The sequence below is a fragment of the Chiloscyllium plagiosum genome, chromosome 4, assembly GCF_004010195.1.
Source record: "Chiloscyllium plagiosum isolate BGI_BamShark_2017 chromosome 4, ASM401019v2, whole genome shotgun sequence".
NCBI lineage: Eukaryota > Metazoa > Chordata > Chondrichthyes > Orectolobiformes > Hemiscylliidae > Chiloscyllium > Chiloscyllium plagiosum.
Window position 1 is genome coordinate 89,397,665 of NC_057713.1, and position 19,776 is coordinate 89,417,440.

The window sequence follows — 19,776 nt, forward strand, 5'->3', positions numbered from 1 at the left end:
GCCGTACTAAATTGCCAATGGTGTCCAGGAATGTGTAGGTTAGGTAGGTTAGGCATGGTAAATACAGAGTTACAGGGATAGGGTCGGGATGTGGGTCTGGCTGTGATGCTCTTCAAGGGTCAGTCTGGTCTTGATGGGCTGAATGGCCTGCTTCCACACTGTAGGGATTCTAAAATGAGATAATGCGATGAACAAAGAAGTAAGTTAATATTTCATTCTGCTTTAGCACTTTGACCATGGTTGTTTTTTTGGTCTTACTTGCTTTCAGGGAGAACCTGGAATTCCAGGAACTAATGGCCTTCCAGGATTACCTGGGTTAAAGGTAAGATGTGTTTGAAATATGGTGTTATTAAAGTTGTGGATGAATAATTGGATCCAGTTTAGAATTCCGATCTGCAGCTTCTACTTGCTCCAATGATATATAACTCCTGCTCCAAATCAAACATTTCTTGGCAGATTAGCGGCTTGTTTATGAGAACTGAGCTGGAACCTTCCTTGCGGCAGGACAGGTGTTCTGGTTAATAAAGTATGCACATTGGTCTTTCACAGAGGCCTTTAAAGTCAATTTAAAATAAATGAAACTAGTGGTCTATGCCAAAAGGTACTTTGCATAGTTGAATGGTAAGCACTTTTGATATTTTGTATACACTGTAGTTGTGTGGTGTAGCTGAGTGAAAATAAAATAACAAACACCAAACTGAAGGGGAGTGTATATTATTCCTCTTGTACTAGTTTTTATCATTTTATAACTGAGCATTACTGTGTTGGATTGAGCGATTTGCTCCTGAGTTGTTTGCATCCAGCTGGTACTTCCAATGACCTTTTGATGTTTGCTTTCATGCAGAATCAGTGCTATTTATGTTTTGTAAGTGAGCCAGAACCAAATATGATTGTTGGCTGGTAGTAGAATCACTTGATTGCTTCTTGTTTGCATGAAGGAGCTTCATCACATGCGTTTTGGCAGCAAGGTAATTTTTTTTCAAAGACTGAATGTGTTGACTCTTATTTGGAGTAGGTACATGAAACAATCATATGTCAGTAGTGGGACTGAGGAATCTGCAACCACATAGTGTAGGTGAGGTAGATAGTAACAATGCATTCTGACCCAGCTGGAGAAGTTCAAGAGGGAGAAATAAATAGATTAATAAAAAATAGTATAAGGCAAAGAAGGTGAGGCTCATGTGATAGATAAACATTGATGTTGATGATTTAGACTGAATGGCTATTTCTGTGCTTGTATTTTATATAATTTTATGTGATGAGCTAAGTTTTCTTCTATAATTAATGAAGTCTGGTTACAGATATTTTTATTTTCCATTGGTTTTGGCAATTATCCTGGGTTTTAATTATTATAATCTGGGATTATAATATGATAATCATATTTGTGAGCTTTACTTTAAGCAACATAACAGCACAAACTGATGAGAAATGACATCTCCATTTGGATCAGAAACATACTTACTTCAATTCAATCAGGACACTTTTTGGGATTCGTCTTAGCAGTAGGAAATGACTGATGAACCTTGAAACTGAGTCAGAGACTGGTTTGTGGTGAATATAACTTCAGTGTGAGGTAAACATTTCTTTGCATCAACTATGATTTTTTTAGATTGATTTTATGTAAAGGAATTTCCAGCAGTAGGTGGCAATGGCAGGGGAGAGCGATAAGCAACAAAACGTGTAGTTGTTCCAGGATCTCTGGTTACAGTGAGGGAGTGTAACTGGAGTAGTTGAGAAGACTCTCTTTTGGCGAAGAAGGTATTATGGGAATCAGACTGAACATAGTGTATATCACAGGCTTCAATTAATGTAAGTATTGCAAAAATGTCCTTGTTTAACCTTAATTTCCCATCATGTTTGTAAGTACCTAATACAGATGGAATAAAGAATCCCCGCTTCATGATCTTCGGACTGTCCGTGTGTTCAGATTTCAGATTAAGTTTGCATTTCTGAAAACTTGCTAGAAATCTTGACTGTTGCAGGTTGTACTAAATGTTTGCATGGGGTAACACTAGAAAAGAGGGACAAATGGGTTTGTGAGACTTTGATCCTGTGTAAAGTACATGACATTAATCCCTGGTAAACAGCAATACCTGAAGTACTGTATAGTCTCTTCTCCCTCCAATTTTACCTTACCCCCATTAATCTACTATATAGACTTACTGTGGCTTCAAATGCTCATCCATCTCTTCTGTTATGGAGAAACTGTTCTGCTGAAGCATCACTATGATTTTGTGGATTTGGCAATTGAAATCTCCGATTTGGTAGTTGGAATGACTGTTAAATGAATGACTGTTGAATGAACGACTATTGAATCAATGACTGTTGAATGAACAACTGTTGAATCAATGGCTGTTGAATGAATGACTGTTGAATGAACGACTGTTGAATCAATGGCTGTTGAATTAATGACTGTTGAATTAATGACTGTTGAATGAATGACTGTCGAATCAATGACTTGAATGAATGACTGTTGAATGAACAACTGTTGAATCAATGAATGTTGAATCAATGACTGTTAAATGAATGACTGTTGAATGAACGACTGTTGAATCAATGGCTGTTGAATTAATTACTGTTGAATCAATGACTGTTGGAAGATCTAACTCAACTTCAAAAAACTTTGGATTAGGTGTCACAAAGGAGACTCCCTGATACACCACTCTAATCTTGACTCTGATCTCCAGCATCTGCAATACTCACTTTCGCCTATAAGACCTTAGTGGCAATCAATTGAGCTGGATTGCGAATTACCTGAAAGCCATGCACAAAGACTGGTGTACACAGAGTTGCATTTGTATGGATATTGGTGGTTATCTAAAGATCAAGATGTAGCATCAATTTAGATAGAAATAAGAAACAGCAAATGATTGCACATGTGTGAGTGGTACATAATTTCCTGAACTGTAATCACACTGTTGATTGGGAAGAAATAATGGGAGCTTGTGAGAAAGATACTACATATCTTTCATAATCTACATATGAATTGAATGAATCAAATTTGCAGAAGTAATCTGAGCTGGGGTCATAGAATGTTTTCAGGACAATATTTTAAATCAACATGTTCTAGGCCCAACCTGGGAACAAGCTATTCCAGATCTGGTACTGTGCAATAAGTTTGGTTTAACAAATGATCTCATAGTGCAGGAGTCATTAGATAGCAATTATCATAAAATGATTGAATGTTCCATTCAATTTGTGAGAGGGTAGACCTGTTCCAAGACTAGTGTGAAACACTTAAATTGTGAAAAACTTAAAGTTGTGAGGGTTCAAAGACAGGTCTGGCTAAAGTGAACAGGAAATTTGGTTAAAGTATAGGTCACAAGAGTTGCAGATGCAAACTTTTCAGAGATATTTCATAACATTCATACATTCCAGTGAGAAAGATTCTAAGAGAAAGATACATCATTCATTGCTAACTAAGGAAGTTAAATATCACTATGGGGAGGCAGTGGCATAATAGACTCGTAATCTAGAAACCCAGGCTAATGTTCTGGGGACATGGGTTCAAATCCCACTATAGCAAATGGTGAAATTTGAATTAAGCAAAACTCTGGAATTAACAGTTGGCCTTATCATTACCATGTTGATTGTCACAAAAACCTGTCTGTTTACTCATGTCCTCATCTTGTTTGACCTAAGTATAGACTCATTGTAATGTGGTTGACTCTCAAATGCCTTCTGGGCAATTAGGGACAGGTAATAAATGCTTGCTTAACCAACGATACCCATGTATGGATTTTTTTTAAATTGAGAATAAAAAAGGCATGCAATTGCTCAAAGATTAATGGCAGGCCAGAAGATTGGACAAAATAATAAACCAGCAAAGAATTATTTAAAAATAGTGAGAGCGAAAGTAAAAGAGAAGTCTAGCTAGAAATAAAGAAACAGATGGGAAGAGGTTCTATTAGTATTTAAAAAGGTAAAGATTAACTAAAGTTACTGTTGGTCCTCCAGGGAGAGAATCTGAGGAATTAATAAGAAGAAAAAAGCAAATGACAGATGCATTGAACAGATATTTGTGTCTTTTTCACTGCATCTCAGAAATAATTTTATATCAAAAAGTGAAAAGGATGGAGGAACTTAAAACAATTATAAGCACCAGAAAAAAAGTATTGAGAGAATATTTAAAATTGCATCTTGAAAGGTTCCCAGGCCTTGATGGTCCATCAGTCTCGATTTTTAAATGAAGTGATGCTGAAATAATAGATGAATTCACAATGATTTTCCAAACTTCCAAGATCTAGAAAGGTCCCATCTCAGATTGGAAAAATAGAATCCCTACAGTGCAGGCGTAGGCCATTTGGCCCATCGAGTCCACACCGACCCTCTGAAGAGCATCCCTCCGAGACCCATACTCCTACCCTATCCCTGTAACCCTGCAATTCCCATAACTATTCCACTTTGCCTGCTCATTTGTGGACACTATGGGATACTTGCCATGGCCAATCCACCTACTTGCACATCTTTGATCTGTGGGAGGAAACCAGAGCACCCGGAGGAAACATATGCAGACACAGGAAAAATGTGCAAACTACACACAGACAGTCATCTGAGGGTGAAATCAAACCTGGGTCCATGGTGCAGTGAGGCCTCAGTGCTAACCACTGAGCCACCGTATTACCCTATGTAACTCCTCTATTGAGTAACGGGGGGAGTCAGGAGTCATTTGGAAAGTGCCAGCACATATTATTAAGCAGATTCCAGCACACTTATAAAACCTTAATGCATGGTTTTGGGGTAGAAGATTTAAAACAGAGATGAGGAGAAACTACTACTATCAGGAGTCTGAGGAATTCACTATCCCAGAGTGTGATGGATGCCAGGACATTTTAAATAAACTTAAGGAGAAGAAAGACAGATTTTTAATTAGTAATGGATTGAAGGGTTATGGGAAGCAGGCAGCAAAGTGGATTTGAGGCCAACATGAGAACAGCCATAATCGTATTAAATGGTGGAAAAAGCTCAAGGAGCTGAATTGCCTACTCCTGATTCTTGTTTTTATGTTCTAAAGGAAAATCCTGCTTGACTGAGTTATTGTTGTGCTTTTAGGAAGTAATAAGCAATGTGAATATCGGGGAACTGTAAGTATTCTGTACTTAGACTTCTGAGAGGTATTTGAAATGGTGCCACATCAAAGGTGACTCATAAGGTAAGAGCTTGTGGTACAGTAAGCTACTTATCAACAGGTATCATCAGAAAATAACAGGAAACAGAGAATCGGGAAGAATGCTTCATTTTGTGGGTTAACAAAGAGTAACTAGAGGAATGCAACAAGGATTAATGCTGGAGACTAAGCTATTTACAAACTATTAAACAATGCCTTGAATTTGCTGATAACGATAGGTAGGAAAGTTGTGAAGAGGACACAAACAGAATGCAAAGGGATGTAGGTAAATTACATATGTGAGTAAGGATCTGGCAGGTGAAGTATAATATGACAATTTGGACACTTTGGCAGGAAGAATAGAAATGCAACATTTTATTTGAATAGAGAAAAATTGCAGAACATGGTTTTACAGAGGGATCTGGATATTCCAGCACATGAATCACACAGAGGTAATATCAACATATCAAGGTATTTCAAGTGATTAAAGGTCAAATAGAATGCTGTCAGTTTGTATGGGGAATGGAATACAAAAAGTTGGGAAGTTTTGATACAATTGTATTTCAGATATCAGTGGCACCACATCTAGAGTGCTTTGTGTCGTTTCATCCTCTAGTTGCATTTTGTTAACTCACCTACTTAAGAAAGGTCATAATCCTGGAACTCTCCCCTTAGCAGCACTGAGGATGTACCTACACTACATGGACTGCAGATAAGAATTAATATAATAATGCTAGTCTGGCCAGTCAAACCCACATCCAAATATGAATTTTAAAAAATAAAGAGGTTTTTGGGTGAGATGAGAAATGTATGCGTTGTGATGAAAAGCCATTGTCCATTTGACATCCTAATCTTGGCTAGCTTGTTAAATATAGCACATCTGCGTTTTAGAGTTAGCCCTTAACAAGTAGATATTAAGGAACTGGTCAAATGAATTGATTTATTAAAATGGGGCATCTTAATGATGATGCTTTCAATTTAGTAATAAACCGATGTCCCTTCGGGACCCTAAGACTGCAGTAAGCCCTTCATTAACATATCAAGGAGAATTTATGCATGAATAATGAAGCTCCCCCCAAACTCTGCATCAGGTGAGTAGTCCATCACAAGATCCCTGCTAGAAACAGCATGTGCCTCATTGAGTGGGGATTTGGCAACTTCAGTCATCGTACTTTTCCACATGTGCAACTACTGAGGGTAGAACTGTTTCCACAGAGTGGAATTGTATGCATCAATAGACAAGGAAAATCAGAGCCTTAAAGCAGATGTTCCTTTTCCTGAACTTAGGGGCAGCTGCAGCAAAATTGAACACTTCCATAAAGCATGTGGAACACAGTCAGAAATCCCACAGAATCTCATCTTTTATGTGACTCCCCTTACCCAGTAGTATTCAGTATCAATGTATTTGTAGATTTTCAGATTTGTACTTAATTTTACTATAGTAAAAATTATAAACTGCTGCTGCTTAGAAAATATTGCTGCAACATGATAAGAGTGTTCAAACGTTAGAATAAATAGACCACTCAACTTTGTGAAAAGATAACTCTTCAAATGTCTCACCTGAAGGACAACATGAATAGGCAGTGTTAGACAATGAGGCCATGCCAATGGAAATTGCAAAGGAGTCTGTCATTCAACAAAACGTTGAATGATGGGTGTGCATCTTTTGGAAGAACAGTTAATCTGTGCTAATTACGGAATGTGGATTGTAACCAAAGAGCCTGCACATAATTAGTACGCTCGGTCAACCTTGTCTGAAACAGCTTTCAAGCCAAGTATTTAAAACTGAAACATTTAAAGCTTCTCTGGAAATGATGTGCTAGCATTTATAGGTCAACCTTACCTTCGAGATATTAAAGGTCAACTTATTTTTAATTGGAACTTGGATATTCTTGATTGCTTGCTGAAGTGTCAATTTGTTACATAACAAAATATAAAGACATCAATACAAAAGAACAAAAATTATTGTTACGTGAATTACATGCTTTGGTTTAACAGCATTGTGTTGCAATGAAACTTAAATTTAATTGTTACTGGATAATGTTGGTGATGTAGCTTGCAACTTTAATACAAGTAAGAATATGATTCAGGAACTGTAGCTGTGAAGGTGACATTAAAGTTGAGTTAGATAACATTATCAAAATTAGGTAATATCTTCTGAAATGTACACTGCTGTATTTGTCCAGTGGTGGCAAGAGATGATCAATTTTCAAATAATGATTTTGAGAATTTGTTAGTATTTTTAGCAGAATTGAACATTTTACACAAACAAGCCAATAATAAAAAAGTTCCAGCAATCCTGTGTACATTGCAAACTCTTAAGTTATTGCATACTGTAAAATAAGTGAAAGGTGTTGCAGTTGAGTTGGATTATAGATAGCAATTTATTAAAGTTATAGTTAAATCCCATCCCAACCCTAACTATAGCTATATGTTTCTGTAATCAATATGGAAAGGTCTTGATTACATGATAGTTGAAAAGTTTGTGTCATAGGTGGAAGAAGAATATTTTGTGTACTAATCACATTTGCCTTTGTTCTATTACTGGTGAACTTTCTATGAATCTTATGCTGCGGAAGATTCTGTCTTAAGATTGGGTTCAGGAATGGCAATAATCATCATTTCCATTTGATAATAAGGTTGGTTCTGACCTCATTATATATGCACAAATGAAGAACATGCGAATCTTGTCTTGTAAGTTTACATACCTGTCATTATCTTCTGCAGCCAAGTGTCCTTGCACCAGATTTAAAGATCGCCCAGATAGGCGATTATTTCCTGCAAACAAGGAACTTCACCCAGCTTCTGAGTGGTTGATTGCAGCTAGACATTCTGGACTTTGCACACCAGTCAGCCTGCTACCCTTTACCCACCCAAACCTCCGCCTTCCTCTGGTCAGCTTTGGCTAGCTTCCTTGACTTATGTCCATTAGAGTCCAGTGTTTTTCCTCTGAGCCCTATGCAGCTTAATGTGCTGTCAACTGATGTCAAATCACGACAAGGCACATATAACAGTTCCCTAAAAGAAAACAATGCAATAGCTTCTCACTCCAAAGCCAGGACTTATGTACCTTGCCTACTATATTGCTCTTATATCAGAACTTATTTCTTACTTGTGGAGATCTTAATTGGGAGTGGGAATGTGATGTTGACAGGCTTACCTTTCAACAAGTATGCATGATTTACAAATGCATACAGAAGAACTTCCTGGAAGCTTGACCCATCTTTAAATTCTTGAGAACCAGCCTTGGGCGACTGTCCGTGTGGAGTTTGCACATTCTCCCCGTATCTGCGTGGGTTTCCTCTGGGTGCTCCGGTTTCCTCCCACAGTCCAAAGATATGCAGGGCAGGTGAATTGGCCATGGTAAATTGCCCATAGTGTTAGGTGCATTAGTCAGAGGGAAATGGGTCTGGGTGGGTTACTCTTCGGAGGGTTGGTGTGGACTGCTTGGGCTGAAGGGCCTGTTTCCACACTGTAGAGAATCTAACCTAATCTAAATCTAATCTTAACTGTAAACTTTCATTCCATTGTTGGGACCATGATGTTTACCTTGTCAAGCAATTAGGATCTCTGCCTGCATTGCTTCCTGCTCCCGGGAGCTGCTCAAAGTTTGACTTCGCCTGATCTTGTCAGATCTCAGAACCTAAGCAGACTCAGGCCTGGTTAGTATGTGGATGGGAGACCATCTGGGAATATCAGGTGCAGCAGCCATACTAGTCTGAAAATGCCTTTATGAATTACAATAAATCAGATGGTACATGGTTTTATAAGGACATGAGTAAAGAAGCCATAGGTGGTGACGTATGGGGTGGGGGAACAGCACAGAATAAGGGATCTTTAAACATGGCAATAAAGAGTTTTTTTCTCTCTGAGGGTCCTTGGTCTGTGAAATTCTGTTGTCCACAATGTAGTGGAGACTGGGCCATTGGATGTATTCAAGGTTGAGCTAGAACTGTTTTTGATATACAAAAGAATCCAGGAGTTTGGAGGGCAGACAGACAGCGGAATTGAGGCCACAATCAGATCAGGCATGATGTATCAATGGAAGATCAGCTCAAATGGGCACTATGGTTTAATTCTGCATCAAAACCTGAAAAAGATACCAAGCGCAAACAAACATGAAGTTCAGGTATGTTCAGAGCTCTCATGGTCCCAGCGTGTGGCACAGATTAAAAGATCTGCACAAAGTGTTTTTGGATTTGCTTCCACCTCTATTTCCAAAGAGTCTGGTCCACACTGTGGGCACAGGATTGCTGATTTTGCCACTTAGAGTAAAGTGAAGCAATGCAGAGATCTGGAAAAATACGATTCAGAGTATGTGTGTTAGTAGGTTAAGCTTTGTTTCGTGAATTACCTTCTCACTATCCGGTACTCTTATCTGAATTGTTACTACAGAATTTAGCTTGATTTTCTTTTGTCATTTATGTTAAAGTGACAGAGTCATAGAGATTTACAACATGGAAACAGACCTTTCAGTCCAAGTTTTCCATGCTGACCAGATATTCTACATTACTCTAGTCCCATTTACCAGCATTTGGCCCATATCCCTCTCAACCCTTCCCATTCATTTACACATCCAGATGCCTTTTAAATGTAATTATACCAGTTTCCACAATGGCACGGTGGCACAGCAGTTAGCACTGCTGCCTCACAGCGCCAGAGACCCGGGTTCAATTCCTGCCTCAGGCGACTGACTGTGTGGAGTTTGCACATTCTCCCCGTGTCTGCATGGGTTTCCTCTGGGTGCTCCGGTTTCCTCCCACAGTCCAAAGATGTGCAGGTCAGGTGAATTGGCCATGCTAAGTTCTAAGGTAAATGTAAGGGTATGGGTGGGTTGTGCCATGCTAAGTTCTAAGGTAACTTTCCTGATATTGATTGGGAAAGCTATAGCTCAAGTTCGTTAGATGGGTCAGTGTTTGTTCAATGTGTGCAGGAGAGTTTCCTGACACAATATGTGGGTTGTGCCATGCTAAGTTCTAAGGTAAATGTAAGGGTATGGGTGGGTTGTGCTTCGGCGGGTCGGTGTGGACTTGTTGGGCCGAAGGGCCTGTTTCCACACTGTAAGTAATCTAATCTAACAACCTCCTCTGGCAGCTCATTCCATACATGAGCAATGCTCTGTGGTGAAAAAGTTGTCCTTTAAATCCCTTTTAAACCTTTCCTTACTCACTTTAAAACTCAAGTTTTGGACTCCCCTGACATGGGGAAAAGACCTTAACTAAGGATCCTATCGATGCCCCTCATGATGTTGGCATTAATTATTATCTTTTATGTGATGACATAAAGAATTATCATCTATTGCCCTTTTATTTGATTTTGATCTGAGTGCTGTACCAAACTATAGATTGACTAATAAAGCCTTGATATAAAATTAGTAGCCAGAGACTATTAGAATAGTACATCTGAAGACTGTTTGATTTAGCCTGAACTGTTCTAAAAGGAATGTGAAGCAGATGTTTGTCATGGTCAGATGTTCAACAGGAAATGGACAAAGAATTCTTTGTTTTGTACACACAGTAAATCATTATTGGACTCTCAAAAATAGAATTAATGCAAAATATTGTGAATTTGCCAAAATCAATATTTTTAATTCTCAACGTTTGTGTAAAGATTTGTAGCTCAGGTGCCAGTTGTCGTGGCTGTGGTTATGTTCACCGAGCTGGGAAGTTGTTTTGCAGACATTTTGTCCCCTGTCTCGCTGGCATCTTCAGAGCTTTGGAGTCTGGCTTCACAGGAGGCTCCAAGGCACTGAAGATGCCACATAGAGAGGGGACAAATCATCTGCAAATCAACATCCCAGCTTGGTGAACATACCCTCAACCACGACATTTCTAATTCTATCAAAAAAACACGTGGGGAGAATGTGCAAACTCCACACAGACAGTCGCCTGAGGCTGGAATCAAACCTGGAAACCCTGATGCTGTCCTAGCTTCGATTCCAGCCTCAGGCGACTGTCTGTGTGGAGTTTGCACATTCTTCCCGTGTCTGCGTGGGTTTCCTCCGGGTGCATGTCAGGTGAATTGGCCATGCTAAATTGCCCATAGTACTAGGTGCATTAGTCAGAGGGAAATGGGTCTGGATGGGTTACTCTTTGGAGGGTCGGTATGGACTGGTTGGGCCGAAGGGCCTGTTTCCACACTGTAGGGAATCTAATCTAATCTAATGAAAACTTAAGCCATGTTCAGATGTGACCTCGGAAAAAGAGTCCGGTCAATAACTGAATATTTTCTATCTGAATGCAAAATATTCTTCAATATCACAAATGTTGCCACAAATAAGACTTCCGTGCTTCTGAACTGTGTTTATTATATTGACAGCCCCAATCTCTCTGTACATGTAATTATTTGCTACCTGGTAAAACCGTGAAATTTGGTTGTATAACATTTCATGGTGTTATTGTAAAATTACTGAGAATCGGAGGTAACTGCTGATCACAGTTCATCTCATTCACACTGCTCTAGTTTTGAAGACAAGGAAAGAATTAGTTTCATATGCCAAGTTTCAACAGGCAAATAATTATCTTTACATTCAGTGACTTGTATTCGTTGCATATGTTTATGTTTATATTTTGAAATGTATATTTATTTCTGTGCTCATGCTCAAGTTCCATTCCGATTTTTGTGAAGGCTCCATGGAACTTCCAAATGGTGGCCTGGACCCAGATGTGGAGGTCCTGTCCCATTTTAAACAGATTGATTTTTGGTGAGAGGGGAACAGGAGCAGAGAATGATACACATATCATCAAAGCCTGGACTTGGTAGGATAATGTTCAAACAGTTGGTGCTGAGTTCAAACAGACTGCATTTTGGCTCCTGCAGGGGACTTGACTTGCAGTGTAGGAGTCACACATTTACAGGCCAGATGAAATGGGTGATATGCTCTAGTTAGCTATCATGATCTGAAGTTATGAAAACCTGCAGTACTTTAAAAAAGTATACTATATGCAAACGGACAGTATATAGATGTCAGTGAGAGTATCAAAAGCATAGTTCAAGCAATTTCATTAGCTGTGTGTTGACATTTCCCCAATGTTTTTTTATGAATGTTTGGTTGATTTCTAAAAGCTACAATTATCTCAGTTGGGTTCTGAGTTCAGTTGGGTTGACAGTTTAAAGGGGTTACTAAAGGATTGGCTATCTCTGTGATATGGGGTCTGAGTGAAAGCTTTTGTTTTACTTTTATGAGCAGGTAACTGCTTGAGATTTAAGATAAAAGCTTTGAATGGGCTTTCAATGTGAGATTTTTAATTTCACGCTGTATAGTGAAATCTGCATTATATTTTCAGAACATTGTAATTTTTAACTAACGCTTAACTCTTGGAAATTGCCCTTTAAAATTACTGGGAGAGTTTTGATGAGTTGGCGTGGAGCGTAAGCAGTTGTTAGGGGTTGATCGGGAAACAGGGTGAGCTTGAATTGGGGTGGGTCTGAAGGACCATGGGGAGATGGATGAGGGATTGTGAAGGGTGAGATCTAGGTGACTGTGAGATGAACTAAAATCTGGATAAAGTCCCAGAGAACTGAGACAGGCTATCTGAGCAGCCTGCCTTGGCATTTAATTTGGAACATTAACACTGGTTTCTCTCTTCAGGTGCTGCAAGACCAGCTGCGCCTGTTTCTCCAGCACTCTGGTTTTGCTTCAGATTTCCAGCACCCACAGTTTGTGGGTTTATTTTACTTCTAAATCAGTGTTTAGAATTATTTTATACAGCTTTTAAAAAAATGTTTGTAGAATTCGGTCTTATCTGAATCCATTGAACTTGTTTCCTCATAATTGGTCAGAAAAGAAATTGAACAATTTTTGAACAATTTTTTTTCCATCAGCAGAGTTTAAAATACTTCTCCGCTCTTCCAGGGAGAAAATGGCAATCCAGGTTTGCCAGGGAGAAATGGACAACATGGCCCAATGGTAAGATTGAAGCATATCTCAGACCATGTTATGTAATCTCTTATTTGTATTTCTTGTTCTTTCTTTCGTTTCCTTTTGAACCCATTGGTTACCATTATATAATTGTTTTACTGTGCATCCAGCAGGTGTTCAGTACCTTAACTCAATGGTCATCCTTCTTGTCTGAGCCTCAGTGTAGAATGTCACTAGGCAATTTGATACAGGGGGGAGGTGGAGGACACATTTCCCCCTGGTATTATCATATATTAAAACAAAGTAGGCACACACAATCTTCTTCAGAATTCACTGGATAGTATTGGAAAGTGAAAACTTCAGACACTTATCCCAAGCTCAAGCTAATTATGCCACTGCTAAGTCTGAGATCAACCATCTCACAATAGGTAAGCAATATAATTGGGATGTACTGTTTATCTCTGTGGTTTGTAATACTTCTGGATGGTATATTTACACAATGGACCGTTATAGGGAGAGAACACAGGTTTCTGATCTATATCTTGTATTTGTAACTTATTATTATTCTCTAATGGAGTTTAATTAAAAAAGGGTAGGTATCAATCATGATTTAGATGAAGATGCTGACAATTAGAAGTATTACCATACAAATAACCTTTCTCAAAATCCTTTGATAGGTACATTCTTGGTTTATTCCCATATTTGGTTGGAAATTCATTTCCCTTTCAATTGTAACACATGGCTTTTTCAGTAACCATCTTAACATCTATAAAGATTGTTCCAAAGATGCGTTAATAGCAAATAAGAGATTTAAGTCCAGAAAAAGACCTGAAGCCCCTGCCCATGATACTCCAGTAACTCAACCATACTTTTTTGGTTCACCTGAGCTTTTTGCTCTTCACCTTGTTTAAGATTAGCAACTGTGCACTGAGTGCCTGAGCCAATATCTAAATCCTCAGAGCAAAACAAAAATAGATAGGTAGCATTATTACTTGATCATCACTTTATATTTTATGTGGTGTAATGCCTATATGATTACAATGATTCTGTCAGAGGTGAACAGTAACCCTGACTTAGGGCAGCATGGTGGCTCAGTGGTTAGCACTGCTGCCTCACAGTGTGAGAGACCCAGGTTCGATTCCAGCCTTGAGCGACTGTCTGTGTGGTGTTTACACATTCTCCCTGCGTCCTTCGGGTGCTCTGGTTTCCTCCCACAGTCCAAAAATATGCAGGTTAGGTGGATTGACCATACTACAGTGTGCAGGCTGGCAGGTTAACTTTGAGAAATGCATGGTCACAGGAATAGGGTGGGTCAGTGTGGACTCGATGGGCTGAATGGCCTGCTTCCACACTGTAGGGATTCTATGATAGGATCGATATTGTAAAACGAGAATGTGCTGAATTATTTATTCTTGCTGCTACATCTGACAATCCATTATTCATGGTATCATGTCAAAATATAGATCATTCTATTATCTAAGCAAATTTGTCAGAGTCAAATGTTGCATATTATAAAGTTAACTGAGCATATATCTTGTCTTGATAACTACGCTAAATGCACAATATTAAATTAATATTATAATCCATCAAGTTTAAGTGGTGTTTTATATATTCCACAGACTGAGTTGAATGTCATTTGGACTAGACTTTTGAAATAATTTCTGTCAGGCCTAGAGGTTTGGCAGATGATGAAGATATGAATGAGATATTGGTTGCTATCATACCTATGTTTCAACTTCTGTGTAATTATTTTCTTTGTGAGCTGTTTGCCAATGCAGTTGCATTTATGGAGTGATAAATAAATAATGATGTTAAGAAAACAACATAAGCTATATATCCCACCTTAGGAAGCTGAAGGTGGGGTTTGTATGAAATTGTCATTTAATAATTATTCTAAAGTTGTCATTATAAGATTCGCACCCAGGATTCTCAACACATTTTTCAAGTTGGTGACAAGTTTGAAAATACGCTGAGACTGTACAAGAATCCAAACTTCATTCATAAGCCTTGGATGGCATAGAGCATGTGATCCCAATACAGTGGGCTTATGAAAATTAATGGGAGTGCACTAGCAATGGGAAGATCAATTAACGTTTTTTTTCCAGTTTTGGTTTAGTCCTGCCTCCTCTACTTAGCCTCTGATGTTATCAACCATTCACCAGTATTGTATTTCCCCTTCCTTCTGTCTGAGAAGCTGCACTCATTTTCTTTAAGGAGCATGCTTTACCTGATGGTTTAAAGGTGCCTTGTCACTTCCTTTTAAGATTTTGTGTGGTTAATCTGTGGATTGCTGGAAATGCAGCCCAGTAAGAAAGAAGGGGCGTTTTTGACAGATAAGCACTTTAGTGCCTGTACTTAGAGCCTGGTCAGCAAATGGAACAAGAAAATCATAACTTATAAAAGGTTCATGTGGTCTTTTTTATGACAGACTTAACATTTAATTTCCTGTAAATGAAAACCAGACATTTGGATTCTTTTTACTATACTAGCAGACTGTTAAAGATTTAATACTTAACATATTTGAATAGGAAACTGAGAGAATTAATGTGAATCAATATTTCATTTGTACTAACCATTGAAATTAATTGAATAAGAAAAATAACAAATAATGCAAACTTTAATCTCTGTTTTATATTCTAAAGAGTAACAGTGAGGATGTTTACACGTGTGATTTAAGCTAAATGGACTCGAGGTGAATACAGAGAGTGTTACCTACCTGGAGTATAAAATCAAGAATTTAGATGCACCATCTTCCATTTATGGACAGAAAATAGATTGAATTGATATCGGAATACATGCTACATATGACTCATAAGTGTAGCTCCCTGCTAAGGGTTGTGATTTTGAAGAACTGTTTCTCATATGTTGTTGTATATTCATGTAGAATCATAGAGTTGTACAGCACAGAAACAGACCCTTTGATCCAACTCGTCCATGATGACCAAATATCCTAAATTAATCAAGTCCCATTTTCCAGCATTTGACCCATATCCCTCTAAACCTTTCCTGTTCATATATTTATCCAGATGCCTTTTAAATGTTATAATTATATCAGCCTCTACCACAATGTCAAAAAAATGCTTTGTGCAATGTTTTTATAGATGTACAAGTAATTATTTGTATAAGTTTCTAAGCAAAACTTAACAGTGATGACTGTGATTTGGGATCATGAGATGCGGGAGTCATGGGGTTGCAGTTAGACCCACTTGTTGCTAGTGGTGGCTCTGACAAGTGCCTTTTTCCCCATGAATGAGTAATCATGAATAGGCATCGACCTAAAAATTGTCATGGTCCCAGAGTATTACATGCTGCTCTCTCGTATAAGAGAGATAACTGGTGGTGAGTATTCCCTTAGGGTCACCACATTTCAAGCCAAGTTGAGGCCTTTGAAGTGACCTCAGATGGCATGGGAATTGAATTGCTGCTGTTGCAGTCACTGCCAACTGAGCTACTTGTAGTGAACTATTAACAATTGCAAGTTCTGGCCTCTTGCAATAATTTTGACTGGAATCCATTCATATTTCATTTTAGTTCGGCAACTTTATTCAGTTTTATTTCTTCCTCAGTGGTTCAGTAATTAGCACTGCTGCCTCACAGCACCAGGGTCCCAGGTTCGATTCCAGCCTAGGGTGACTGTCTGTGTGGAGTTTGCACATTCTTCCAGTGTCTGTGTGGGTTTCCTCTGGGTGCTACTGTTTCCTCCCACAGTCCAAAGATGTGCAGGTCAGATGAATTGGCCATAGTAAATTGCCCATAGTGTTAGGTGCATTAGTCAGAGGGAAATGGATCTGGGTGGGTTACTCTTCAGAGGGTTGGTGTGGACTGGTTGGGCCGAAGGGCCTGTTTCCACACTGTAGGGAATCAAATCTAATCTATTCCCTCTGCACAAGATTGTGGACCATAGGGCCTGTTCTGTGCTGTACTTTTCTATGTTCTATGTTCTGTGTTCCTCTGTGGTGATCCATGCTGAGTTTCAGTGGGGTAGTGGTGCTCTGGAATTCATTCCATTTATAGAACAAGGAAAGCCAGAAGAAGCAACCACATAGTCGGTGTGATCATGAGCATGAATTGTTCTTTACAAGCCTGCAACTTTACTAGTGATTTTCTTCCCTAACGTCCCATAATGCCAGTTCAAATTTACTGAACAGTTTGTTGAGAGTCAGAAATTGTTAGTTCATCTTTCACCTCCATCTTGACAAATTGGCTTTTTACAATGGAAAGCAAAATATGAAATGTCTAGTTGCAGCCTAGAAATCAAAGTAGAAGGTTAGTTTGTCACCAGTTCATTATTATATTTAACAATTCAAGTCCTCCGTGGGCTGCCAGTCATGATGAAACTTTATCCAGTATGAACCACCATAGACGGAGATACGGAAATGAATAATGTTGCTTAATTAAAAAGAAAAATGAATATTTTCTAGTCAAACTATTGCAGGAGCCTAGAATTTAAAATAGCTTACAATTTAACTAAGTTGTACAGACCTTTTCTTTGGACAGTCTACCTCCAATCAGAAATGAGAACCCAATAATGGTTCACACATTTATTTAATGTAGGTCTTCATATGGCGGTACAGTGGCTCAGTGGTTAGCACTGCTGCCTCACAGGGAGCCTGGTTTGGTTTCAGCCTCGAGCTACTGCCTGTGTGGAGTTTGCACATACTCTCCGTGTCTGCATGGGCTTCCTCCAGGTGCTCTGGTTTCCTCCCATAGTCCAAAGATAGGCTAGGTGAATTGGCCATGTTAAATTGCCTATAGTGTTCTGGGATGTGTAGTTTAGGTACATTAGTCAGGGCTAAATGTAGAGTAATATGGTAGGGGAATGGGTCTGGGTGGGTTTCTCTTTGGAGGCTTGGTGGGGTGGACTTGTTGGGCCAAATGGCCTGTTTTACATTGTACAGTTTCTGTGATACCCAAAACATTCAAACTTTGAGCTCAATGGTTGTAATTTTATTAAAAGTTGGGTATATACCCTTGATTGTCAGCTCTTCCTGGCCAGTTTAGCCTGTGTGACCTCTTTGAAACCAGATTTTCACCTGACAGCCCTTCAGCTGGTGGGAGACCTGAGTTAAGATTGCATTCAGAACCTGATACTTTTACATGACCCAAACTTTATGTATAAAGATCCCACTGGCTTTGGGTGGTCAGCTTCACCACAGCAGGATTCGATTGCGACATCATTTCATTTAACTATTTTTCTGTCCAGTTCTAACAGGCTGGAAGGATTAGTTATCCTTCCTATGCCATCTCCCCATGTACAATATATGTTTTGAGCAGCAATTTTACCGCACAGTCTTAGGCACTGGGGAAAACATTCAACATTTAATGATTTCCTATAGCCATAAGGTATCGTCATTACTTGGATGGAATATTCCGGATAAAATGTTCCATAATTGCTCCTGCTTCTGGCTGGCTTGCCAATGAATTTTCAAAATTAGATTGAGTTCAACAGAAGATGTAAGTGGCTGATGAAAGCAACGAGAAACAAAATGCAATGTAAGTTCTTGAAAGTCAGCATTCTAGCATTTCGTATGACATTTGTTTTGTCAACTTTTAATACGCTGACTTAATTATAAAATAACTTCATAGTATTTTAATATAATATTCCTTTTTAAATATATAGCTTTTTCCCTCGACATTCCTATGCATCTGTTTGTACTATAAAATTAGGAACATTAGCGAGATCTGATAAACTAATTTCCAGTGAAAAGCCTACACTTCCTTTGTTAATACTGAGTGGCATTGACCTTCTAATTGCAAGTCCTAAGAAAGAACAATGAAACAATTCTTTGCTTGCCTCCCTGGTGGCATTCATTTCTTTTGGTTAGAAGATCGTGGATGCGAAGCTATTCGAGGGTTTGAGCACAAACAAGGATAACAGTTTAGTGAAGGAAGAGACATATTTCCAAAGGTATCTTTCAGGGTTCTGACTGCTCAGGTAAATGTAAAAGTTTCTTTCACTCTCGATGCCTTGGCCAGTATTTCTCCTTTCGCATTATTATCATGAACAGCTTCACTAATCACTTGAGAGGTGGGTAGAGCAGCAACATGCATTGATAAGTCCATAAAGAATGTAAACAACATTTGGAATTCATTATTGAGGAATCTTTTACAAAAGCAAGTAGCAAATGAGTGGAATTTAATGAGTGCAGATGCGATCCCCATAATTTCATCCCATCAGGGGTTTGGTGGTGGCTGGGGAAGCATTTAATCAGGAAGGAGAGTCGGAAATGGGGACCAATCCATCTTTGCAACTCCACCCAAACATCCAGCCCCATTGCCAATTGAGACCCTTAAATCAATCTGCCCATTTCAGGGTCTCATCCCGTCTCTGGGTAACCCCGTGTCAGGCAGGGAATTCACCATGTCATGAGCACAGTAAGCAAACCCTGGCATATTTACTTCCAGGCTTCTGGATGAGTTTGTTGTTAAAATAGCCACCAGTCCCTGATCAAGGGACCAAACATTGGGAAGTGGGATGGCCTGCTGACAGCCATCCCCTTTCACTGCTAACTCCATAAATCGCCTATCCGCTGTTACCCACATCCTGTGAATCCCCTCCCACTATCCCCTGTCTGTGAGCCTGGGATCAGTTGATGGCCTTGCATTGTTGTCATTCCAACAGAAGCTATTGCCTCTCTGGTGGCACTGTGTTCAATTGATCTGCCAACCTCTCAGTGGCTAGCCAGCCTCCTTGATTCTGGGAAGGCCAACCTCGAGGCAGTCAAGTGCTCAAATGGCACATAATTCAACAGGGTGAAAGTGAGGACTGAAGATGCTGAAGATTAGAGTGGTACTGGAAATGCACAGC

General features: G+C 39.1%; 1 protein-coding gene across 1 annotated transcript in view; it reads left to right on the forward strand.

The window, feature by feature from the left end:
* Positions 1-19,776, forward strand: part of LOC122549191 (collagen alpha-1(XXI) chain-like) — a 173,905-nt gene that overhangs the window by 95,539 nt on the left and 58,590 nt on the right. The window contains exons 15-16 of the mRNA XM_043688582.1: positions 269-322; positions 12,963-13,016. Coding sequence (XP_043544517.1) covers positions 269-322; positions 12,963-13,016 — 108 coding nt within the window. The remainder of the gene's footprint in view (positions 1-268; positions 323-12,962; positions 13,017-19,776) is intronic.